This window comes from Gymnogyps californianus, chromosome 5 (genome assembly GCF_018139145.2).
Source record: "Gymnogyps californianus isolate 813 chromosome 5, ASM1813914v2, whole genome shotgun sequence".
Taxonomy (NCBI): Eukaryota; Metazoa; Chordata; class Aves; order Accipitriformes; family Cathartidae; genus Gymnogyps; species Gymnogyps californianus.
Window position 1 is genome coordinate 5,071,229 of NC_059475.1, and position 27,663 is coordinate 5,098,891.

General features: G+C 39.3%; 1 protein-coding gene across 1 annotated transcript in view; it reads left to right on the top strand.

Moving 5' to 3' along the window:
* The window catches only part of NELL1 (neural EGFL like 1), a 304,211-nt gene that overhangs the window by 138,236 nt on the left and 138,312 nt on the right, over positions 1 to 27,663 (top strand). The window contains exon 13 of the mRNA XM_050897767.1: positions 10,978 to 11,103. Within this exon, the coding sequence (XP_050753724.1) occupies positions 10,978 to 11,103 (126 nt within the window). The remainder of the gene's footprint in view (positions 1 to 10,977; positions 11,104 to 27,663) is intronic.

Sequence of the window (27,663 nt, forward strand, 5' to 3'; positions counted from 1 at the left end):
ACTGCGATGATAGTGGATATAGTAATTCGAATGCAGAGGTATTAGAAATGAAAAAGTAAGGACCTGAGTGTCCCAATTTAATTTTTTTAACTGCAGCTAAACTTTGACTATGTTATCAAAGGGGAAAGCATTAAATCACCAGTTCAATTTCATAGCCAAAAGCAAAGCAATTAAAAGAAAATTTCATACTGAGTGTAGAGGCAGGAATTAGGGTTGCAGGTAAAAAATATTTTTATGATCATCTGTTGGATTCCTCCCCCGCCCCCTTTTACTGTTCCTCTTGTTTAGCTCACTTCAGGTTATGCCTGAGGAATGCAGCATTGTTGCAATCTCCAAACCAGAAATGCCTCTTTAAGTAACTAGTGCTATAAATCACATCTGATTACCATATTTGCTTGGATGAGAAATGCATCTTGCACTTTTCAGTTACGTCAATTAAGGTTATGTTTATAGGGAAAAAATATTTATAATATCTAAAATTAGGCATTTTTCTTCTGCTGATGTTTGCTTACTTATTTATTTTTACATTATAGATTAAATTAAATACAAAAGGCACAAACAATAAGACTAGATTGTGTAGCAAGGATGTAGACCAAAGAAAGGTGTTTAGCTTGGCTTGGCTTGGCTTAGAGGGATACTAGGAAAGGAACTGTTTCGCAATGATCGATAATTTTCTTATCTGAATAAGATATTTGTCTCTAACCCTCTGTGGAACCTGTTTAACAAGGAATAGTCTGGACCCATGAAAATAAAATCAGTAAATCCTATGTCACATGAAACCGCCTGGTTTGGCTTGTGTGGCATTGAAGAGGCATAGTTGCCAACTTAGCAATGGTGATGAGTCTGCCACTTTAAGTTCAATGTTTCCACGTGGATTTTTCAGCAGAGTTGGATAGAGGAACAAGACGTGATGGAAACAGATGAATAATGAATGGTTGAAAAGATGTTAAGAGGGAACATTTAGGAAAATGCAAATAGTGTTGTGAAGGCCATAAATAGAGAAGACAGGGCACAGTGAGTGTTTACCAACGTGGGACAATATTTTTCCGTTACCTATGTGCTGCTTTGCACTGCACAAATGGTCATTGAGTGAACAAATTACTTCAGTGTGAAAATGGTGGAGTATTAATTTTGTATGATTTTTTGCTACTAACATATCACATGTCTCATTTATTATAATAGTATATATTAGAAGTCATTATAAAATGCAAGACCAGTAGTTTTCCAGGGACTATAGTTTTTTTTTGACATGGTAAAGACCTCCCCCCCGCCCCCCCCCCCCCCCGAAAAAACCAAACCCCAAACCCATACAGTTTTCATCAGCATTTAATTTTTCAGAGAGATACAATGTCCTTCAAAATGCCACAGTAAAAGGTTGCCGTGGGCACAGGGATTCTAGATCAATTATATGGGTAGCCTTCTACAATTTATCATTTGAAGATAGCATCTGTGTGGATTTGAAAGAGTAAGCCAGTCAATATCGCAGGACATAGATAGAAGGAGACAAACTGGTAAGAGTATTAGGGATAAAAATAGAACAGTGAAGCAAAAATTGTGGACGACGGTATAAGACAAGTGCTGATGGAACCACGTATTTAATGTAATTGCTCTCAGTATAGTGGCGTGAAGAAAGAATTGTTCATTTTGATACAGTAATCCATTGTTCACTCTTAGCCATTAGTAAAATCAGATAGAAGGGATTGAAAAGGTAAGGTATTAGCTGAATGAAAATGGATATAGTTATTTCAATGTATCATATTGCTTGGCTAATGTAGGTGAATGGAAGATTAGAGAAAAACAATGCTACCCTCATGTCGTCCCTTCCCGTATTCCCCCCATATAAGCATCCACTGGTATCTCTAAGAATGTTTAGAAAGATTAGAAAATAATGATAAATAAGGAGGTGAATCTATTACAGAAATCTGACATTCCTTTTCCAACAGCAGTATTTATTTCGTCAGTGCTTACTGAGATCCAAAAGGAGTTTCTTTCATAAGTAAAATCAAAGCCAAAGCAAGTCGGGCTTTGGGAGTACATTTATGTAATCAGTAAACTAGAGGCAATCTTTCTAGGGAACAGAGCTATTTTTGTAAGAATGAGGTGATTATATTGCTTTGTTTTCTAATGGGCTGTAATATGTTTGGGAGCAGTAGTAGCATAACCTTTTATTTGTCGTAGACTTATATAATGGTAACTCTTACAGCCAAGCATGAAGTAGTTAGATTTAGAATAAATTCTCGTGCATTAAGAGCCTTTGAAGAAGAAAAATGGGTGAAAGAGTGGTACTAAATACTAAGGGAGAGTAGTCCAGTTAGATTTATTATATATAACGCTTCCTACTCCTGTCCCTGTAGTAATTTGTTGAGGTTTCTGTCATGGGTTCTAGCCAGGGGAAAGCGATTAACTCCGTGTCCCAGATAGGCAAATTGTATTGCACTGAGGAGCACCATTTATGTAGGGGAATAGACTTTACAGATATTCACTTTTTTGTTGATCTGTATGGATTCATTGGAGGAGCATGGCGCAGATCAGACCCTTGTCATCATACTCTGGGTTTTAGCAAGGGAGTAGTGGAGAACAGCGTCGAATTGCTGATTCCAAACTTTAAAGCTCACAGTTGCCCGGAGATGTGCTGTGCTGACAGACTGTGACAGTATAGCTCACAATTTACGATTTGGCTTATCAGATCATCTTTGGTGGCAAGAATTTGTCCCACATATGCTTTGTGACGAGCCTTGTTTTTTCATCATCTTCTCCTCAACAACTAGGAGATTCCCAAAACATCTCCTGCTTTAGGGAAAGACATACAGGATGCCTAGGGAGGAATGTCATCATTTTTTCACAGTCTATTGCCTGCTGCCGGATGGAAAGAGCAAGTGGCTTTTCATGTTTTGTGTACTGTTTCATTTCTGATGAACTGCCAAACATGATTACTGTGGTGAAGTTAAGCAATATTTTCCTTATTGGGATACATATCAATATACCCATGCAGGCATTTATTACATTTACATGGATGAACCTTGAGTACCCCAACGTTTTACTTATCACATCTGTAGGAATTTTTATTTATTCCAGAATTAACATTTGGAGTGAAGTTTTAAGAAAACTTCTGTTCTCAGAAAGGTAGCGTGTACAAATATGATGATTTCCTAACTTTGAATAAGTATGGGTGATGGATGAAAGAATTTATAAAGTGAACTACAGAACACACCACCTCTAAAAAAATAACAAAAAAGAACAGCAAACAGTTTTTGAGCCGGTTTTAAGACAAAACTAATATGAGAGAACAAGCTAACGCCATCATGGGACTTACAGCTACATGGGTTTTTTTTCTAATATCACATTTTTATAAGAGAAGATTTCAAAATGCATCATATTTGAATTGCATTCTTTTTCTGAGTTTATCGTTTATCTTTTTCTGAATTTAACTCTTACCTATTGCAGTGTCCTTGGCAATATTGTCAAGAATATTACTCTGACTACAGATAGAGATAGCACAGATCCCTGCTGGTTCGTTACGTAGTCCTGTTCTCGAGGGATACAGCGATAGTTCTGTAACCCATGAAATTCCCTGTGTACTCTCAACCAAAGAGTGAACAACTTCTCCTCCTGTTGTAGGCTTGCTCCTGCAAAGTTCTGAGAGCCAACAACTCCTGTAGGGCCAGCACCAGCTTATTTGGGATTAACTCCATTTTAGTTGAAGTGGTCTCATTATAATCAGCAGCAGTCACATCTTACTCTTCAGAGGGCTTCATACAGCTGGACAGGACATAAAAGTGTTCTTTGGTTTTTTTTCTGATAGACACCAGGTCATTCCCCTGAAATACAGAATTCTTTGTTGAAGTAGCTGCTGGTATTCCTGAATATGTTAAAATACCTAGGGGTGACGAAGAACCTCTCTGCCATAATGTCTGTGAGAGGAAGTAATGAATGTTCCTCAGGATCCACGAATCCCTTATAGCAGGGTGTCCTCAAAGACATTGATCTGCTTTGATTGAGTCCAAGAGGCCAGAGAGTAGCTGGAGAACAGGGACAGTGGCACTGGCTTGGGTAAAAGTTCTGAATCGTGCTGGCCAGACAGACTCCGAAACTGACAAGTAGCTTGCTCGTTACATAGCCTCTCATAAGCCACTTAGTGGAAGAGCAAATTAAGCAGCATCTTTAAAGAAAAGTCTTTACACCCACTCAGGCACACCGCTTAGTAGCCTGTTCTGCTGCCGTGCATTCTAAATACAAATATCAGTATATTTTCAAAGAATAATTAGAAAGAAGAAATTAAAAGGCTTGAATAATCCTGGATAAAGCAATCTATCTTAACTTCAGTGAAGTTCTAAACATCATAGCGGCTGCTATTATACAAGAAGAATCTTGACTTGTTTTTGCTAGTTGCTTTGGCATGTTTGAGCAAATGACTGAGCTGCTGCTGTTAGCCAAAACCTGTTCCCCCAAATGTTTCATTTTGCTTTTTGTGATTATTTTTAATCTGTGTTCTCTAAGCTGCATTATCATATGTGAATTCTGGCTGCGTATTTTTTAAAATAACTTATTTGCAACTGTCAGAGATACCTTATGAATAAGTTATCAACCATCCCTAAGAGCTATAGCTGCAAACATTTAAAAAAAAGTAATATTTATAAGTCTGTGAACATTTTCTATTAATGTATTTATGAAATGAATGCAGTCATTCACTTAGAGTTAAGAAAACAGCTCCTTTCTGTTAAAAACAACACCACATTACTTGTATTTTCTTTAATGCTAACACATCAGTGGCAGCTTTCTAACTGATTTAAATGATCTTTTATGAAAAGTTCAATTTAAATAAACTATTTTTATCCTAAGAGATCTCAAGGCTCTTGAGGACCATCCCCCAAACCAACCACACAGACATTTAATCATGCATTGTAAATTGCCAGCGTAATGATGGAAAGCACAAGGGAGAGTGGAACTGCAAATTTTCAGTTTTCCTTTGAGAGGAGCAGAATTTAGTAGAATAATAAAAGGAAAATCTTCACACTTAGAGGGACACCAGATAGTCTGGACAGCAAGCTTTAGAAAGTCTGGTGCTATCTTTCATGACAGGATTGTGATATTTTGAGGAATGATGGCCAAAATGACTGTAGCTGATAAATCCTGGCTCCAAAGAGTTTGTCAGATCATTGGAGACACAGGTTATGAAAAGCTCTATTTTTTTATTTTCATTTTTTAAGGCAAAATTTTGTAACCTAAAATAAAGAGACTAATGATTTGTGTATTATTGTAAGCATTAACAAGTATGGAGAAAGGGAGCTCATCTTGTATCTAGGCAATATTTTAATGTCTAAGGCTGAATTTCACCAGAGCGGATTTTAGGAAGCAACCACTTCCCTGTATGACTGCTGGGTGGACTGTTTACTAATGTAGCTGAGAAATAGGTAGCAAAGGGGTACTAATGTTGTTGAGAAATAGGTAGCAAAGGGGTACTAATGTTGTGACCTTTGTTCGAGAACGACCAATTGCTTTCTTGAGTGGGACTGGCAGAAGAATTTAAGCTTAACAGCATTGAAATAAAGAGGAGGAAGGTAACTTCACTCGAATTTTTATTTTTGTCCTTCTCAGGAATGTTACATTAGTTCGGGGCTGGTCTGCACTGGAAAGTATGACTGTTGAAGTGTTATTTGCATGTGAGTGTGTGTTTTTAAATATTTATTTGTTTGTTTGTTTAACCTGATAGTTATACAGTTGTCATCCCTAGAGGGGCAGTTAAATTGATAGAAAGCAGACTTGGAATATTGATACTCTTGTCCTGATTGTAAAGTAGGTATATCGATGTAAAGCACTTTTACGCTGTGCCCAGAGGAAGAGGCTGCACCATTTTAATGGCGCTCTAAAAGTCAAAGTGATAGTACTTCCTGATGTTATTATATTGATAGTTATTTTATTGCTTATGGATTCCTAGGTGATGCTACACCAGCCCTAATTTATTAAGGCATTTTTAGCTAGTTAGTTACTTAACGACATTAGGGTAATGTTTCTCAGCCTTATTGAAAGAGAATTTTTCCTTTGGCTTATCTGTTTTGTTTTGGGTTGTTTCCCTGCCTCTGACAGGGCAGCAGCCCTGTCCCTCAAAGTCAGAGGAATGGGTCGCCTGTGTTTGCGCTGCTGCCCTGCCTTGGAGGAGATGAATTGCTCTCAAGGAGTCCAAGTTGGTAAACAGTTTTAAGGCTAGCCTAAACATTTGCAGCCAATAATTAGTCTTGTCTTGCTCGGGCAAATGGGGGAAGCTGAGCTGCTGTCAGCTCACAGGGAACTGCTGACTCCTGCTGTCTAATGCTTTATGGCTCCCTGAGGGTTGTATCGCACAATTTGAGAAACCAGCCCTGTGCTAAAGGTAAAAACCAGGTATGGGGTATGTTAGACATATGTGAAAGAAGACAGGCAGTGGGAGGGTAAAAAAAAAAAAAAGTGGGGGGGCAAGCAGAGCTGAAGTCAAGTGAGTCTGGTAGTGGAAAGGAGATAAGAGCAGGAGAGGCCAGAATCAGGGAGAATTTGGAGAACAAAAAGTAAGTATAATGAACAAGGAGCTGCTAAGTCAGTGGAGTGAAAATGGCATGTGTTCATTTTTGCACAAACATAGGGTGACTGAAATTTTAGGACCTCTCATGCTCCACTACTTCTGTGCTCCACTGTTTTGGAAACTTTGTTTATACGATTCCATCAGCTTGTGAACATATTTTAACATTTGATATTATTTAAATAACAACACAGGTTGATTTTACGTTTTAAAAAATCCAAATTATTTAGACCAGGGTTTAATATAGTTCAAGTCAAGGCATAGTATTAACTTGAATAAAAAGAGGGAAGGGGAATTTACCCCCCCCCATTAATAATGTTTTCTAGTTGGGAGTCATGAATTAGAGATCAGAGCTTTCTGCAAAGCTGTCCTTTTTTTTTTCCTGTCTTTGATTTTCTGTCTTTGCTTCCTTACAGAGTGCTTGAAAGTTAGAATTAAGTTTGGGAAGATATGCTTCCCAACCAGAAAGTAATTGGGAGATAGTTGCAAATGGAGTGATTGATTCTGATACTCAGCAGATTTCCAAATACATCATCTGTTGGTGCTCTGGAACACTTCATACTTTGTTTCATTTTGTTTTGATTTGAATGTTATTGTCTTCCAGTAGTTAAACTATGAAACCCCAAACAATAGGTGATGATACTGCTAATGTCCAAATGGATTATTATTAAATGCATGCAAACAGTGGTCTGCAATTCCAGAGGCAGCGTGTGCTTTGTTTCAAGGTTGTTCACTCGTGGTTATTACAGGACTAACAGTTTAAAAAATAGTAGGTCCATTTCACCTTTTTGGGTTGAATGGACAAAACTCCCATTGCCGTTAACAGGAACCGTGCCCTCTCTACAGCAGAGATTAATTTGGTTTGATGTGACTTGTTGGAGGGGACTAACAGTAAAAAGATGCTCTAGTTGTGATTTGGTGTCTCATTGTCATCTTTAAATATCATAAATGTTTAGCAATAGGATTCCAAGTCAGGCATGAAAAGAGTTAAGTGTTCTGTAAAGTTTATAAAGAACATTTACAGATGCGAAAACCTCTTCCACTGGCCATGGGTTGAACACCATTTGTATTGTCTTTCCATCCCGTCTTGTTTTGCTTGGTTGGGTGGTATAAGATGATGAGTGCCTGCTGTGCGGCAAAAAGCATGTCAGGTGCTAAGCGGGTAGCTCCACTGAGATACTTTTCTTGTGTTTTGTCCCAGTGTACTCCTAGCATTGCTGAGTGCACTGGCACAAATAAGAAAAGATAATATGTGTGTATTTCCCTATAAGTTCACAAACACTATTTAGAACTGTAAGGAGTAATGGTGATAACTGATTAGCTATAGGGTAGGTGAGTACTGCAGTAAAGAGAGCTCTGTATAGGTAATGAACCCTGTTTCGCTAACTGTTAAGGAAGCACTCGAACCCAGTAGAATAGCACTCGCTTACCAAACTAACCCACTCCGTAATGTAATGGTCCTTTCTGAAAAGCTGAAGCCCAAATGTCTTTGTTGTTGCAAAGAGCTAGCTTATGTAGATGGAAGCTGGTGATATGTGAATGATCATTATGCTGTGTCAAGTCTCATTTTAAAGACCATAAGTATACCTTTTTAAAAGAAAAACAAACTACTTCACCAGTCTAGAGAGAAACATAAATCATGTATTTTTATCACCTCAAAAGACCACTAAAAGATGAGCTCTAATATTTCAAATGCGACAAGCAATCTATACGCATGAATCACAATTTGAGTTCCATTACAACTGAGCTGATACATACCACTGGGTGCTTTATGGATTTTACTCTAACAATATTAAGTAAAAACCCAAAGCTTTTTTTGATGAATACCTAACCTTTTACAAGAATTTGTAGAATTGTTGTCCAGAACAACAGCTTTAGCATTGCCCTACAGGCTTTAATAAGAAAATACTATTGCCAGTTTTGACCTCTCAATATTATTCTCTGTAAAGGAAATGTGTGTATTAGTAGAAGGCTAATACTGCAAAGGTAACAGAAAATGTGAAATACTGAAAGGGTTTATGAAAAATCCACCAACAAAGATTGAGAAGAGAGTTAAATAAATGAGCAAAGTTTGAAGAGAGGCATCTTTTGTTCCTTCTGCTTCCTTTGTTAGGCCCAGTCTTTTCTCCCTGGACTCAAGGACTTCTGCAGCAACCCAGTGTCAGTTGTTCTCAATTCCTCGATTTATAGTCAAGCCATCACTTGAAGTCCTTAGTCTCCTTTTGAGAAATTCTCCCACAGCGGTATTTTCATATAGGTTGTGAATTTTTTTTTTTATCTCTGGGTATTCTCGTATTTTGTGTTACGGTAATGTGGACCTTGCTTGCAATGAATCAAAGTTCAAATTCCTTCACCTTTGAGACTTTTAATCCTCTCACTTCCCTTTGGGGGAAGAAAGAGGAGTGTTGTCCAGTGAATTCCGTGAGAAAGCTGGAGATAGAAGGTAGCGCATAAGGTTAATTTTCAGGTGAACTGGTTGCTGTTTTGACATTCTTGATTTCTTTTCAGACATCTTTTCGTTCCTTTCCCTTTTATGCTACAAAATTATTAGATATGCAAGAACAAAACTCCTCAAAGCTGTGCTCCAAAAGCCTATTAAAAAGAGGCTGCAAGCAGAACAGTGTGAACACACGTCAACACCTGAGTGTTTCCCAAGTGGCTCTAGCACTCAGTGGTGTGATAACAAGACATGTGGGAGGATTTTTCTTGGCTTTTATCTTCCATATATTGATGCTCCTGACTTCTTAAAATTCATTTCATCAAGTGGCACTGCAACAGCAACAACAGAAATGCGGGAACGAGATAGTTCAAGGTGTTTGCAGTGGTATACAAAGTCTTTTGCCTCCAGGCCATCATTTCTAATTCAGCCCAAGTTGGCAGCAGTCAGAAATCACTGCCAACTGACAGCTGTTTGGTGGCCAACACAAAGTGATTCAGCTAGTAGTTCCTACTGGACAGATGTCTGTAGTATAGAAAGTGTGAGTATAGCTGGCATGTGTTTCATTTTCAGAGACTGGAAAATGTGGGTGTATCTCAACTGCAGCTGCTTCAGTTTAGGAAGGTTAAACAGGATACCTGAATTTAGGCAAGCAAGAAATCAGCATGTGCACAATCAACCCCCCCCACCTTCTGGGGGTTAAATCCTGATGTTATGGTGCTAACCCCTTGTAGCACTTCCATTGTGTCTCCATAAGCACCGTGAGGGCGAAGGGAGACTGTATCTTGGTCTCTACAAGTGGCTGTGCAGAGGGATGTGGTAGGAGACCACACTGTGGGGTGACCAACTCATCTGTATCCCACTGGCTGAGGAAGTTCTTCAACTGTGTTGTCAATTAATACCTTTCTTGAGTGTGAGCAATCAATAACACGGAGAAAATAATTGGGGGGGGGGGGAAATGAGTCTGATTCATCTTTCTTTACATGGACATATGTAACACTAGAATTAATCTTTTGAAAACCATGAATTACTTTTTGTAAAATCTGTGCTACTAAGCGGAAAATCTATCCTGCTGAGAAAAAAATAAAGGGAATTCTTCAGCATAATATCTGGTTTTGTGGGGAAGGAAGGGGGAAGATTTTACAGTTTACAATATCACAGAGCTTTAGGATATTTAAACAGGTAAGTAAATGATAAGTTTGATTCACTATTGTGAAAACAGTTTTGAATTTTGGATTTGCAGCAGCAGTAGAGATTGCTCAAACAAACAGAGAGATGGGGTCAAGTTTCTACTGCTCCTTAGTCATCTTTTTTTCCCATTGGCATGATGTAAAGCTGGCTTAAAATGGGCTTGGGTGACTGGCTCAATCTTCTGCTTGTGTGGGATGTGGAAGTGGCACAGAGCACTGTTCAGTAACTCCTGCAGCAGAAGTGTGTTTCAGGGACAGGGCATTGTCAGAGCACTTGGGTGAATCTGGAGGGCTGGAATACTCACTGATCAACTCAGCACCTGAGTCTGCTGCATTGCCCTGACAAACATTGCTGTGTCATATCTGTCCAGCACTGCAACTGATATCATGCTGTACAGAGCTACTATGCCTTCATGCTTTAGTTTACTGATGAGACAGAGTTAGGATTTTCAGTGTTGCATACTTCTGATGCTCTTTTATGCGTTTGAAAACTCTGCATCAGTTTTTGTCTTTTAACATTGTCATAGAAAAAACCCAAATGTATGTGTTACTTTTCCAGAGTTAAAAAAAATTAGGATTTCATGAAGAACAGTGGAAGGAACCTATTACGATACAAGAATTTTAGCTCTATTTTAAGGAATACTTTTCTACTAAATTTGCCTTGTTCTTTAATGCTAGAGTTAAACCAGATTGCCTTTGAAGTTGTAAATGGAATTTATTTTCTCTTATTCTAATATTGTATCATGTTACTCATTTTACTAAGCTTGACTGTAACTTTCCTTGGTGGTTCTTCCCTGCAGATATTGATGAGTGCGCTGCCAAGATGCATTATTGTCATGCCAATACTGTGTGCGTTAACTTGCCTGGATCCTATCGTTGTGACTGTGTCATGGGATATGTCCGTGTGGATGATTTCTCCTGTACAGGTGAGCTCTTAGGTATACAGCAATAGTAGTGTTATACTCTGTATGTTGTGTGTATTACTTATCTTCTAATCAGTCCCTGCGCCATACCAAGTGCCAGATACTAGCTGACCCTCTGCTGGCATAAAATTTAGGCACAAGCGAGACAGGTAAATGTGGTGTGAGGTACCTTTCCTATGTACGGGCCCTTTGGGATTAACTTGAAAGGTGGCTCAGGAAGCCCTGTGGTGCACGCACTGAGTGCTGTTGTTAACCAGGACATGGTCCCTTCATGTCCCATGGCTGGCTTGCGTGCGAGGTGCAACAGCTGAGATCAGATCACACGGGTAGTGAGAAGAAAGAACATTTTATTACCTGTGGTTTGAGACTGATCAGTGGATTGAAACATGAGAAATTATCCAGGAGGAGGAGCTTTCTGGACAGAGCTGAGAGAAATATGTAAAAGCAAAACTCAAAATGTATAAAGTCCTCAAAACCAGTTATTATTAGATGGTTTGGAAATTGTTGTTATTAATGCTGCGAATTAATGTCTCCAGGACTATGACACGCGTTATTTAGACAAGAGAACAAGAGTGATAGCATTAGACAATAAATTTGGGGATTCTTTTTTAATACCTGTCAGCAAAATGAGCTCTAAAAATTCTTAGTGGGAAGTAGGTAGGTCTCATTTCCATCTAGAGGTTTTTAAGGGACCTTCTCTGGCAATCTCTGGGGAAAATGCAAGAAGCTGCTGAAACTCTCGTCCCAACTATACCTAACTGGATAACATCTTTCAATCACAACGCTCCAGAAAGGCTGATCTCAGGATTATTTTGATGGTGCACCTGTCTGCAAAGGAGGAAAATATCAGGCAGATTTATTGAAATGGAAATAAGTCAGCTTGACACAATACCATGTTTAGAATTGTGTTGGGTGAGCTATTTTCTCAAGTGGAAAGATGGTACAGGAGTATTCAATATGAGAATGATTTCCAGCCTGGAATAATTACATTGTAATGCACATGTTATCCTTAGGGAAGGTCATAGGAAATGTTGACTTTCATGATGACAGCATATCTTGTAGCTAAGATCATGTAGTTTATAAAAACTGTAGGAAAGTCCTGCCCACCTCTTGAGAGAGGCTGATACTAAATAGCTGTCAGGCAACTGATTTTTATTTTGCCCAGAGAGTCATTATTTCTATATCATCTGTGTCTTTTGAGTAAACTTTTGAGGTTTTCTTGATCTTTTACAATCTGCCATGTAAGAAAAGTTTCAGACCTTAAATTTTGTTCTAAATGTGTGTGCTGTGTGAGGTAGCAGCCTTCACAGTGATGGGGAAAGTGTTTTTGATAATCTGACACTTGCTTTCCATATAGGCACTGCTAATTTCCTAATGTTCCTTTCCTTCCAGCAAGGCACTATCATTAGGCGTGCAAATGGTTTAGAAAGCAGGGTATTTGTGATTTACAGAAAAAGCGTGAAGTAGTAAGAGAAGTTGCTTGACCGTAATAGGTGAACATTCATTTAAAGTGCACGCACAAAAAAAATCCAGAACGGGTGTAAGAACAAAATAATAGAATAAGTGAGATAACTATTTCTTGCAGGTTTATTATCTTGCTAAAATGGCTTCTTTTTTGACATCACAGTTAAAAAGCACAGCAAGTATGTAACATAGACGAGGAGAAACTTGGTTCGTTGCCTGTTTTATCTACAAATAATTGTATGTTATAATAATAAATGTATTTAAAATAAGTATTGTGCAATAGAAGCACTAATCCTGTTTTTGTATCTTGCACTATGTTTATATAGAGTTTTCCTCTCATGAGTCTTAAAAAAATAAATAACAATAATAAAACAACCCCTGGCTGCAAATATTTAACTAGTTCCCCCTCATGCTGGCACCAATGTATGGCAGGCACAAGTGAAATAGATTGTAGCTATTACTCAGTTTTTAAAATTTATTCCTCTTTATTCAAACAAAATAAGTGAGAAATTATCTTGTTATTGAACCATGCATTTGGGGACAAATCTGAAAGCCTGAGATGGGTTGGCGTTCTGATTACAACTGAATTTTGTGTATGTGGGGTCAGGCTCTAATGGGTTCAAGACAAGGGTTAACATGTTTCAAATGTAAGCACTTAAGACGTGCACAGCATTGCACATATTTTATACGCTGCTGACGTAAAAGCTGAGTTATTTCATAGAGGAGGAGGTATCACGTTTTGGGGAGTCTGAGTCTAGTTCGTCAAGGTACAAAGTCATCATCTGCTGTTGAGCAGATTCTGTGTGGTGCTGGGCAGGCCTGTGCTTGGTGGCCTTGGTGGCTGGCCCCTGTGCTCTGGCGGCTTTCAAAAGGTGGAAAGCACTGATATGTGGAAGCCGTAAGTCAGAAACAATTTTTAAGCCAAATGAAATATTTCAATTTGATATTGAGGGGTTTATCTTTATAAAAAGAAATGAGGTGAATATTGAAATGCTAGGTCAATTTGAATTGAGCAAAATGAAATTCATTTGGATATTGCTGAATTTTAAATATGCAGCTTCCAGTGTGTTTTCTGATAACCCTGCATCTTTCTCAAATTAAACCAATTTGTACTGTTTTGGTGTTGATGAAACTTTTTTCCCCAAAACAATTTTTGAATAATATTTCCCATAATATTCCCATCATGAGAACTGCGGAGCAGGAACTTCCCGTGGTTATCAGTAAGAAGCTACTGTGTTGGAAGCTGTGCTGATTGCATAGAAAATGCCGTCACAGAGACAGAGTGACTAAAATAATATTCTGGATGAAGTCTACAATTATATTAAATTCTGAACTACGATTTAAAATTGAGTAGTGGCTATTTTAATAAATAATCAGTATTCAGTCTCACATAAGCAAAAGACCTGGTGTGTTGAGGTTCATCCCATGGTATTTTGTGACAGGTTAGTCAGCCTAGCAATAACTTTAACCTTCGTTCACCGAGAAAGGTACATTAGTGTTTTTCTGCTCACCTATTCCTAGAGCTTTGAGCTCTGAATGTTAATTAAGTTGTTGAGTGAAAGACAGTTTTATTAAGAAAAGCTACCCTTGAATAGGAAGCTTCTTTCAGTCTCTTCCTGTGACACTGACAGGTTATTTGTCTGTTCTCAGGTAAATCACAGTCTTGTCCATTCTGAAAATGGCAGCAAGATTTGCTGCTCCAGATGTTCTCATTTACTGGAATCTACTGATTTAAAGCATTTTATTGACTTCCACAGGTTTTTACCCCACTTGCTTGTTGAAAAATAAGTTCTCTTGGGTTGCTTTCTTTTAACATACCAGTTTGGGAGTTTGCTTCAAAAGTGCATTATTTAGTTTTGTGCTTTTTGAAGCATTATAAATTACATAATAAAAATCTCATAATTTCATTTTTGATGGGCTGCATGTGTTCTCTGGTATGATTTTGAAAATGCACGTGTATGATTTTCTGTAGTTTGAAATTACAATATATAGTTTCTGTGTCCCACTGCCATTCAGTCAAGTAAACAAATGCTTTTTCATCTTAATAGGCTATAAGTTATCTGTAATAACTACATATATCATGCTGATATGAAGAGGAACAGTGTAGGTGCGTCTCATCTCTTTTTGCATAGTACTGTCATTTTCTATGAAGACAATCATGAAGATTCTTTAACATCTATGATAACAATTTAAAAAAATATCCCTCATTTTGCAACGTCTTCCTTGGGGCTGCATGGGACACCGAAAACTTCATAAAATCCTGCACTCATTCAAAGAATAAGTTGTCTCATTTTGTGTAGTCACTACTGGGCTTGAATGCTCTATTTTTGAGTTTTAATTTTTTTTTTTATTTCTACAAATATTCACTAATTATGTACTAAGGCTTAAAAAAGACCTTTACAAATGAGAGTGCCAAGAGATTTTTATTCCTCTATTTGCATGTATTACTCATAGCCCTTTGGCAAAATGAAGAAACTTCCTTTGGACTTGAGAATGACTTGGCCAATTTTGCCCTAGGGGCATCTTTTTAAGAAATAGTGTGGAAAGTTATCTGGCCACCCAACATATGTCAGCAGCACGTTCTTCCAAAATGTGGAGCGACCTATATGCAAACATCCTCCTCTTTACGCACCAAGCTATGCTGACAGACATTTTTCCTCTGTGAAAGGAATCCACTTCCAGATTTTACTGTGGAGATGTGCAGTTCTGCATGATGTTTGAATACTGGACTGTGCTTTTAACCCTTTTTCAGTCCTCATTTTGTGTGATAACGTTCACAGAACTTCTTTTACCTTTGGCTTCTCTAAGCAATGAGTCACTAAAATAATTGTATCTTACTTGCAAAAAACAAGCCCTTATCTACTGCAGAAACAGGAATTATTTTCAAAATACATCATTCAATATTTTAATTCTGTGGAAAAATTGATGTTACACAGAAATATATTGTTTAGAAGAAGTTTTAGAATTTAAATGTTAGTCTCTATATGCTAATTTGATTTACAGTATGGGTAGAGAAGAGGAAGTAAGAAAACCTAATGATTTTGACAGGTTATCCCATAAGCCCCTTCACTTCTATCCTATGTGGTTTCTGGAGTAACATTCCATTTGGAATCTAATGCACCTTTCGGAACAAGGCCTTCTGCAGGATGTTATTGGAAAAGTTGTGCTTAAAGCATAGAAAAACGTAGAGTTCTGAGAAATCTCAATTTCAAGGGAAAAAAACAGCAGCTGCCTTGTCCTGCTCTTCCCTTCTTCCCCTCCCCTATCTGAAAGGCAACTCAACTGCAGAAATTTCCTGCTGTGGTTAGAACAAACGTTCAAATTGTTTGCTATCAGTAAAATTGATGCCTTTAGATTTTTGTTGCTGGAGTTTACCTGTCAGGTTCAAGGTGGTGTAGTTGACCCCATAATAATACTAATAATGCAGCAAGTTTCACAATGGTGAAGTGACAATCTCAAAGGGCAGGTTACTGGCCTCTCATCCAGAACCACTGTATGTGTTTGAAAAAGACCTGAATAGAAGCTTTTAGGCAGACAATTGATAATACAGTCACTCTTTGAAAGACAGTGCTATTTCTGCAATCTAATCTCCTGATCCTCTTTTCCCCCTTTTCCTTTCTGGTGAACTAAATTAGCATTCAAGAAAGCAACGTTAATGTTTTTGGTGTGGCACTTGAACTTTTGAAGTACTGTGCAGGGTCTTGGACGTTCACAGAGGTCAGTAAACAAATGTTACTGCTGTTCACATGATGGCCTGGAGTTGATGAATTGATAGACATGTCTGCTGGCTGAAATCACAACTCTGGGTCAGCGAGCAGTGAAGGTAGGTCTGTGGTGGAATAGTTTTCAGGTATGTTTTGGGGAAGAGCCCTCTTTAGATCTTGGTGTTCTAAAGGATATCATTAGTGAGTATCTTGCCTAGCACTACATACTTTTTCAAGAAATGTTCTGAAAATATTAATTGGGTTGGGGTCATAGTTATGTCACCATTTACAGATTAGGTAGCAGATGTTCAGCACAATGGGTATGACTGAGGATAAGGACCTCAGGCAGCTCTGGACCCTCCTGGTTTTACATGGCACTAGTATATTGATATAAACTGCTCTGAAACATTCCCTGCCTCAGAGTCCACTCTGTCCTCTACACGCTTAGGACAGCCCATTGTCCTTCTGTGAGCTGCATCTTGATTTGTGCGCTTGTCTTCTCACTGCATTGTATCTTCAGGGCAACACTCGGGCATTTCCAAATGCATTTGGAAATTGGTCTTAAGCTAACCTGAATGGATGACACTATGCTTGTAGTAACTCAGCAGGCACAAAATACTCGTATGCTGGTCTCACCTTTCCTGAGATCCTTATGTGTCAAGTGCTAAAAGACAGGACAGGACTTAGCTCCTAGTGTTAAGTAGTACTCTTTTGTTTGAACTGCAGTCAATAGCATCTCTGTTCCTAGAACTGTGAAGGGAAGTGTTGTTTAGTTCTAGATGCCTTGAAATGCAGAAACATTTATTTCAAGTACCTCGGTGGGCTGTTGGCCAAGTGCAGCAGCAGGTAATCTATGCACCAGGGTACTGCCTGCATCAGAGAGCATTTCTTTGCTCCGCAGGACAAGTCAACAGAAGACTAGAAGAGTATTGAGTCAATCCAGCTGTATTGGGTTTGCATGGCAAGGTTTTGGTAGCGGGGGGGGCTACAGGGGTGGCTTCTGTGAGAAGCTGCTAGAAGCTTCCCCTCTGTCCGATAGAGCCAATGCCAGCCTGCTCCAAGATGGACCTGCTGCTGGCCAAGGCCGAGCCCATCAGCAACAGTGGCAGCGCCTCTGGGATAACATATTTAAGAAAGGGAAAAGAAGGTACAGGGGAGTAGCAGTTGCAGCTGGAGAGAGCAGAGTGAGAATATGTGAGAGAAACAACTCTGCAGACGCCAAGGTCAGTGAAGAAGGAGGGGGAGGAGGTGCTCCAGGCGCCCCAGCAGAGATTCCCCTGCAGCCCGTGAGGAAGACCCTGGTGAGGCAGGCTGTCCCCCTGCAGCCCATGGAGGTCCACGGGGGAGCAGATCTCCACCTGCAGCCCGTGGAGGACCCCACGCCGGAGCAGGGGGATGCCCGAAGGAGGCTGTGACCCCATGGGAAGCCCGCGCTGGAGCAGGCTCCTGGCAGGACCTGTGGCCCGTGCCTGGAGAGAGGAGCCCAGGCTGGAGCAGGTTTGCTGGCAGGACTTGTGACCCCCGGGGGACCCACGCTGGAGCAGTCTGTTCCTGAAGGACTGCACCCCATGGATGGGACCCATGCTGGAGCAGTTCGTGAAGAACTGCAGCCTGTGGGAAGGACTCACGTTGGAGAAGTTCATGGAGGACTGTCTCCCGTGGGAGGGACCCCACGCTGGAGCAGGGGAAGAGTGTGAGGAGTCCTCCCCCTGAGGAGGAAGGAGCGGCAGAAACAACATGTGATGAACTGACCGCAACCCCCATTCCCGTCCCCTTGTGCTGCTCGTGGAGGGGAGGAGGTAGAGAAAATCAGGAGTAAAGTTAAGCCTGGGAAGAAGGGAGGGGTGGGGGGAAGGTCTTTTAAGATTTGGTTTTTATTTCTCATTACCCTACTCTAATTTGACTAGCAATAAATTAAACTAATTTTTCCCCAAGTCGAGTCTGTTTTGCCCATGACGGTAATTGGTGAGTGCTCTCCCTGTCCTTATCTCAACCCACGAGCCTTTCATTTTATTTTTCTCCCCTGTCCAGTTGAGGAGGGGAGTGATAGAGCGGCTTTGGTGGGCACCTGGCATCCAGCCAGGGTCAACCCGCCACACCAGCAAAACAAAAACGGAGCGATTCCATGTCAGATGACTGATACTCATGCAGGTCTTGACTCAAAACCCATTAACTCAATAGAAAGCTTTCAATTGCATTCATTTTGGCTTTAGATAAGTCCCACAGAGAGATAACTAGTGCACTCTTGCCATAGGGAAGCTCTGTTTATAATAATACTAAAAAGGATGATTCTTTTGTATTGTCAGAGAATGCTGCACTAACGTGGATAGCTTCTCAATGCGCCCCTAGAAGGCTGATACCTATTTAATTGCTGTTTTGGAAAGGGGAAGCTGAGGCACAGAGAAGTGGAGCATGTTGCCCAAATTCATGCTGAGACAGTGGCAGCGTTGGAGAATCTAGTAAACAGAGTCAGAAAAATTAGATGTGGGAAAAACACAGACTTATACCAACGAGGATTCAGTGAACAGTGAGGTTTATTTTTATAGGTATTGATATTTTCACAGGAAACAATACCAGTTCATTGAAGCACAGTGTGCATGGGTGCTGAGTAATCACGTGACCTTCATGTTATAAATCTTCTCCTTCCTCTTTCCATGCAGTTTTGTAACATCTTTTGTTACTTTGGAGTTGAATTATTCCCCAGTCCTCTAATTTTAAATGCCATGTTACATTCTTTTGTTCCTGACTTCACCTTCATTTACTGAGTTTAACTGCAACATTTTTTACATTCCTTCCTTAAGAAAATGCCGTTGGGAAACTGCATATTATTTGCTCCTAAGTGCTTTCAATCTGAGGAAAAAATGTACTAAAAATGTAATATTTATAGTGATTTAAATTCCTCACTGGTAAATAGTTTAATTAAACATCTTTGTGCTTTCCTGTGCTCTAGGCATGGAAGTGTTGCTAATTTGTCCAGAGTAGTTGGTAATCCTTTCAAGTCCTTTTGACACATTGATTTTCTGTAACTTTATTAATACTAAAATTAATTAAACAGCTGACCGCAAATCATGCTGATAGTTGTATTTCTTGACTTAGGCATAATTAGCATTTTTCCATGATTTCTTAGCTGCAGCCTTTTGTGCTGGTATATATGCTACCACAAATATTTAGTACTTCAAATTGTTTTGCATATGCATGTTCATGCTTATGCATAAACTTAAGCATTAAGCTCATGCTTAAAAATAATAATATTGATTTAATACTCATTCAAGACCCATGAATGAAGCTGTCTATCTGAAGAACAAGCAAGGGCAAGCCTTTCCATGTCACCTGGTCAGCATTTGTCCTGAGCTCTCTTACGGCAGGATTTCTCCTTGATACAATAGCACTAAATCCATTTCTATGGCCCATGAATTCTTGATTCCTAAATCTAGCAATTACTACAAGCAGTCTGTGAGGTGAGAAATGGAATGAGAGCCACCACACTAATTTCTTAGTGGGAGCATGCTATCTTGAAAACATGCAGCAGCTGCAGGATCGATGTCAGTGGCTGGAAGCAAAAAGCTCTCATGTTTTAGTCATCTGCTTCCACAGTAAGTGTTAATGCCTTCAGGAGTGTAACTTGCTTTTGGGAAAGAGTTTACTCGATCAAGTTCTGAGCTTTTTGGAGCTCTAACAGCCCGGGTTTGTAGTCTTCTTTGTCCAAGCAAGCAAAAAATTTCCCCATGCTGTATTCTGTTTCCAGAAACCATTTGTAACAAACTCTTTGTTCTTCAGACACAGAATTGAACTCTCCTACTAAATCATGGAAGTAACTGAATCATAGAGAAGGGCGTCTGGCTCACCACTCCTCCTCAAGGCAGGATCCATGGACCCTAAAACATCCTTTGTCTTATCTGTTCTTAAAAAAACCCAAACAACTTCAATGAGGGAAATTCCTTAATCTCTTTTTGTCGTCATGTGTCCCCCCCCTGTACTTAGCCATTTAGAAAGATTTGCTTAATGGCTACCTTAAATCTCCCTTGCCACAATTTAAGCCTGTCACCTCTTGTCATATTCTCAGTGAACATGGAGAATGCTTTGACCTTTCTATTTGCAGTCCTTTTAATATTTAAAATCTCTTTTCATGAATATGCTTTATTCTTCTCCTCTGTAACCTAAAAACAGAGGAAGAGGAGCCCATTCACATTGGAACGTGGGAGTGCCAAATTCCTACCGCTTCAATTTAAGGAATGGTGGAAATGATCAGGGATGCAATCACTGGACCTCTAGAAAGGCCAGGAACTTGCAGTATATTAAGTTGGATTTGACAAGTGTGTAACTTGGGGATTTCCTCCTGAAAGGCAGTGTGTCATGGTGGATGAGACTAGTCTGCCAAGGAACAACTGACATATCTGTGAAATGTGCAGCACTTTGCTGCTCTGCTGCTGTATCTTTGTATTTGCAGCTTGGATTTAAGATTTCCAGAGTAAGGCCTCTATTTCTGAAACAAAGGAATTCTGTAAAGCTTGTTAAGCTCAGCAGAAAATTTTCCATAAAGTTCATGGTGCCTATGTCTGATGGGCTTTTCTGACAGTGAGAAATGTGTATGACAAAGCCTTTTGCAAGTCTTGGTTTTTCCTTTTTTAATCTAAATGTGCATTTTACACACAAGAAAATAATATATTAACATTTCTCACTTTGCGATGATCTCATTTTTATACCTGTTTCATAGATGTGTGCATATTGATTGGGAGAAAGCTAATATTTTATTAACAGCTATTGATTCCTGAGTATCTATTACTCTACACAGGTGATCAAAGAATCACCTTCTGAGCAATCTTAGATACTGAAAAGACCTTAGGATCCTGGTTCGATGATGGGCATCTGTTAATTGTTTGAAGTGGCTGGGATTTTGTGAAGCCCTGATTAGACATGCTTTGTAGATTGTCCAACTCTTGCTTTGTTGGTTCTGCAGCTTCCCAGTTAACTTAAAAATGCTTTTTTTTTCAGCAGATACGTGTGTGCGAGGGGGTGGAGGATGGGGCAGAGTCTCTATTGCTCTGAAGGTGTGCAGTGTGGTTTTGGGGGGTCTCATTCGGGTTTGGAGGACCTTTGTGTTTTGTCTATGAACAAGAACATTGAGATATATTACGGGTAATATTTGCAGGTAAATGCTAGTATGTCTGATTACCTAGCTATCCTAAATTTATTTCTGGATTTGTAAACATCACTGAATAACCATAAATCTGCTAGTATTGCCTTTCTGAAATGTTTGTGAAATAATTTTAAAGGGTGTAGAGGAGCTGCCACTGGCAAGCAGACTTGCTTGGTCCTTAAGAAATACAGCCTTTGGGAATAGCGCAGGGAGGGGGAGAAAGAGAGGTGCTTTGATCTATCACTTTGTAGTTAATATTTTCATGCTTTCTACTGTAGGCTTTTTGCCTCCCAGTATGAAACTTCCTATTTAGTTACATGATTGCATGTAATAATTGCTCAAACTGGGGATTTTTCTGACTCTCCCAGAAATAACTCTTATTCTTCATTGTCAGAGAAGTGGGACAGAGCTAGGCAAATGAATGACACAGTCTTGCTAATTGTGCTCCCATTAGAATAGTCTATTGCGATTTTTATGTGCTTAGATTTTTTTTTCCTTTTCAGAGTTTACAAATAAAGTTCATTTTTAGAAAATACGGTTCATGCAGCTAGGCTGAGATAATCAGGTGTTTTGGGGAAGGCTTTCCTGTTACGACAGATGATAGCAGAAGGGGCCAGAAAACAGGGCTGCCAAGCAAAGGATAAGGATGGCCACGGAGAGACAGCTTAATGACCTGTAGGGGTGAAATATTTTTTTCCTATTTATTTATGGCGAAGAAAAGTTTCCATGTTTTCAGGATCCTAGGGATTTGGTTTAGTCTGCTTTGTGCTTCTCATAATGGAGGGTTCTATTTCACAAAGTGTAAAGTATATAGGCTTTCGTAATGCTGAACTATGTACCAACATTTGTCCTTTATGCTAGTTTTTGGCTTGCTTGTTTGTTGTTGGTTTTTTGCTTTCAAAATAGCACAAATGTTGAAAGTGGTATTCTGTGGAATATCTGACAGAGCAAATTCTTCTTCAAACAGTAAATTAAGAATGTGTATATTTAGGCACACATGCAGTCCACAAAGGGGCAAAGGAACCCTCTGATCTTTGGAGACTTGCTTTCAGATAGATTCCTGGGTATGTATCCAGTTCTGAACTGCATCCTGTATTTTAATTAGGCCATAAATGTGGCTTTGCAATGAAGCAAAGACATTCCAAATGTAATCACATTCCACCACAACATAAAATGTTACTGTCTTTTTTGCATGTGCTAGTAGGTATCTGCTCAGTACAAAGCTAAATAAATGCTCTGTCCTTTTACTTCACTCTTTACATGCTTTTAAGAGTCTGTCGTGGTTTGACCCCAGCCAGCAGCTAAGCACCACGTAGCCGCTCACCCCTCCCAGTGGGATGGGGAGGAGGATCAGGAAAAAAAAAACCAAACTGGTGGGTTGAGATAAGAACAGTTTAATAACTAAAGTAATGCTAAATAATGCTAACGAATAATAATACAAAAAACATAATAATAATAATGTAATGAAAAGGAATATAACAAAAAGGAGAGAAATAAAACCGAAGAAAAGACAAGTGATGCACAATGCAATTGCTCACCACCCGCTGACCGATGCCCGAGCAGCGATCCGCCCCTCCCGGCCAACTCTCCCCCTGTTTATATACTGGGCATGACGTTCCATGGTATGGAATACCCCTTTGGCTAGTTTGGGTCAGCTGCCCTGGCCATGCTTCCTCCCAGCTTCTTGCACACCTGCTTGCTGGCAGAGCATGGGAGACTGAAAAGTCCTTGGCTTAGGATAAGCGCTACTTAGCAACAACTAAGATATCAGAGTGTTATCAACAGTATTCTCACCCTAAATCCAAAACACAGCACTGTACCAGCTACTAAGAAGAAAATTAACTCTGTCCCAGCTGAAACCAAGACAGAGTCCCACAAACTCTGTGATGCATTGTGCAAAATCATCAATTATAAGTGATTTATGAATAGAAAGGGTAAATGGTTATCTTGCCTGGCTTTGCAGTGTCTGGATGCACTTCATAACAGAATGGGGAAAAGCAAGAAGATAGACTCCATCTGGTCTTGTTCTACTGTTGTACATCCTTCTCTTCTGTGTAGGTCCCTTCACTCCTTGCCCTCATTGCATCATTAGTACTCTTTCACCTTTGGGAAAAAGAGCTTGCACATGCGGAGTACTGCAATGGAAACATCTTGTAGGCTTTCTGTGACCTAATGGAGCAGGTAGCTGTGCGCTGACTGGCACCCCTGCATGAGCCCCGCTGTGTGACGGGCAGCATGCAGTACCTGCTCCCAGGGTGCTGGAAGGCTCATGGGATATGTCAGATCTTCAGCAGCAGTGCAGGGAACTTCACATTTCTGAGACCGTAATGAAATCCCAGAGAAAACCACATTTATGATCTGAGCTTGGAACGGGGTGTGCCTTTTGAGGAACACGGCACTGTGGTGTGGATGTCAATAGGCTCAATGTCTTTCATTACTACCATGGCTCAATCCAGCTTGGGGTTCAGTCTTAGCATGGGGGTTAATCCTTCCTCTCTAGGAACAAGGGTAGGTAAATGTATTAAAAGCATATTCAGTTCCCTGTTTCTCTGCCTGGCATGCTAAAATCACTTGCTCCGATCTTTTGATTGATTCACTCTGCACTTAGGAAACTAGGTTTATTCTACTCCTCAGTGAAGATTCAAAATCCACAGTCCAAGTGAGTCTTCTCTGCCCAGATTTGGGGTCTCTAACTGTTGCAAGCTCAAGTAAGATGTATACGGCATCTGATGATGTAGGTTCCTTTGCATTTTTTCTTGTTGCTGCTGTTAGAATTGAACCACTGACTGGTATTATTAAAATAAAGAAGTTACAGGTGAAAATTAAAAAAAAAAAGTTAAATAAAATTCCTAGCTGATGTGAAATGTATGACAGTAACAGAAATGGCAGATCTTACAGAATTGTTTGCTTAGGGCACCAGGCAGAATGAAACATGTAAACACACGTGCTGTCTTTCATGGTTGATGCTTCCAGAAGAAACAGAAAGGACTGTTTTTAAGGGCAACAGAGCAGCCTTCTTCCGTCTGGATTACTAAAACTTATGACCAGTTTTGAGTGATTGAGCATCCACAGCTGAACATTTATTGAATGTACTTGTAAAGACAGCAAGAGGCTTCTTTATTGCACAGAAACTGAAGAAGTTGTATAAAAAGTCAGCTGGAAAGACTTAATCCAAGGCATTAATGGAACTTGAAATGTAACTTTTTTTTAAAGGAACTTTGGAAACAAAAAGCTACGAGATTGGAGAATTTAACAGTGCTTTAATATTCTCGTATGTAATATATTCAGGCCTCTTTTTCAAGGATGCAGCCTTTTGCATATATTTTATCAATAAATAGTCATATAAGCATTTTTGACTTGGAACAAACTCCGTTGTGAAAATTAGCAGGGAGGGGTTTGTTGGTTTTTTTCTGTGCTTACACATGGCTTCATATAAAAAAGTTACATGGCTAAATACTCAGTCAGGTAACAGTCAACACTGAGGTTGCTAAAAATGAGATTACCTACAAATCCCCAAAATCCAGAGGCTGGGTTTATAGCTGGTAGAAATCAAACTATATATGCTTATTTAGGTCTACTGTCAAACTGGATTCTGAAGTCTTTTTAGTTGCTGCTGCCTTTGATTTGTTGCTCTGAGATTGTTGATTTATTAAAAATCATCTGTGCCATTAGACTGCCTGTCAGGAGCCATAAATTGGATCAGGGACCAAGAGCAGTTATTAACCTATGTGGATTTTGGTTTTGTGCTGCAGGAAAGAGGCTAATTAATTCACTGACAAAATGAATTCGTGCTTCTTTTGAAGTATGAAGCCCTTACCTGATATTTTTTTCTGAAGACTGTAAGGATGATTTTCTTACATTATTTCAGTGGGTTAACTGCCTTTATAAGTACAAATTTCTGTTCCAGTGGAAAGCTTAGTATTCTTAACACAGTTAACTTGAGATGTTGAGTTTAAAACAGATTAGCAAAATACAGAAAACTATAGAAACTAATGCTGCATTAAGGTTAAGTGCTTATTGTGCTTGGTATATGAGTACATTCAGACAGCTCTTGAAGGACATTAACAGATCAATTTTGAATCCTGTGCTGTAGATTGTCCCAGTTATATAGGTTTTCCAGCAACAGATGGTTTAAGGATAAACCACTACCAAAATGAAAAGCTCTTATTCCTGTTTTATTAGCATGGTGCAACTCTTAACAGTTCACGATTTATATACTAAACAAATAAAGGCAATATGTAAATATGCCTTACAAGAAAGTCAGGGTAAGACTTAAGAACTACTCAAGTTATTGGAAAGATTTTGCAAGGTGCTGAGCTGCTGGTTGCTACTGGATGCTACTGCAGGCACGTGTTGGCTTTCCAGTCAAAAGTAAAACTTGTCAAGCTGGATCTGAGCCTGCGAAGTATTAAGCAGCTGCTGCAAAATTTTAAGTTCCTTCCCTTTGTGAACGTTAATGTGGGTAGTGGGTTGTCGGCAAATCTCTGGAAGGACTCCATGCTATATGTGCTTTGGACTGTGCTTTGATGAACTTTTCTGTCTCTCCTTTCTATATGCTACATGGGAATAGAAATTAAGCAAGTTTAGGTAGTGACTGAGGTCATTAACTCTGTAAACAGCTGGACCTCGGGCTATTATTATTTTAGTCTTCTAATATCTCAGACTTTTTTTTCTCTGAATGGATTTAAGTTAAGTGTGCAAGCTACTTTCTGAACAGAGGTTGCTTATAAAAAAAAGCCACATCTCTTTTACGATGTTAACAAAAAAAAAGTAAATTGCTAGCATGGAGGACTTTTTCCGATGATTTCTTTAGTGAATCCTGCTTGTGTTTCTGCTTGTTGACAGCTCTACGACCACAATAATTCTGTGCAGAGAAAGGTCTTCTGACCTTATCTTTTCTTTTATATCTTCTGAAAATAGCACTTTGGGTGATTGTCTCGGAATCTTTTTTTTATATTATTCCATTAAGTCTTAGGAATATAAAGCTAGAGTCCCTTTTTTAAGCTATGAAATTTACACAGGTAGTGTTTCTTACCTTATTTCTGTTCGTTATCAGTATTATTAATTCCTAGTATTAGATGTGCGTTTTTACAGAAATCAGATTTGCTCTATAAGCGATGGTGGTCTGAAGATCCTGTGATAGTTTTTTCGCTCGCTAATTATTCACAATTCAATATGATGTTACCTTTTAGAAACAAACACTGTAAAGAAAGGATAGGGTAAGTACCATAGGAAGAATAAACCCAAACTAGTGTCCGCTGAGTATGGCACAGGGTAGCTTGAAAATGATATAGAAGTACTGAATTAGTCCAGTGCCCTGCACAGGCAAACTTACATTGCTTCTCAAAGCTATTGTGTAAGCTCTTTAAGACCAGCGTTGCAGAGACTAAAACTAAAAGTCCTCTCCACTGTTATGAAAGATTTAATGATTTCTGCCCAATGCTTGCTTTGCCTGAAATGAAAGATTATCATTTTTGTTCATTGAGTATGTTTAATCTTTATATAGTGCGACTGAACATATTAGTCTTTTCTAATGCAAAGCAATCAGAGAATTCCTTTTACTCAATGCCTCCTGATAAAGAAAAATGCAAATCTAATCTTTGAAGTGCATGCTATCCTTTTGTCTTCAATGATGTCTATATTTGCATGATTCATAGGTAACTGCACCGCCTGCCCTTTCTGTTAGCTAAGAATCAGCAGGAAGAAGATATGGAGTGCACATTCAGAGTCTCCTCTCATGTGACGCCTGCTTGAATGAGTTTGAGTAGTCCTATATTGCTGCGTGAACTGCCTCAGCTAGCCTCAGGCAAGGCGAGAAGGCCAACTTCCCACTCTTCCTCCTTCCCGCAACCAAACTGAGTGTAAACTGGTCTTCTGTCAGCTGAGTTCACGAAGAATAGATAATTAAAGTGGCATAAGCTGGAAGGCCCATTGTTGTATACAATAATCTTGGATACCCTCCTGCCTGAGATCTCTTCAGATAGCAGTCTGAAATCCATGATAGTTTCTTTTTTTTCAGATAAAATTAATTGCGTTTTTAATAGAACGTGGCACCTTGACCTGCAGTTGATGTAGTATTTGTTCTCTGACGGCAAAGTTGGTTGCTTCAGAGAAGATGTAGGCCTCCCTGCAACTATAATATATCATAGGAGGAATCTCTTGCCTTGGTTCCATCTAATGATCATAACGATCAATAGTTTCATAATTAAATCCTAGCTAGCAAAACAATTCATGCTATTCATATACATTAAGGGGCTA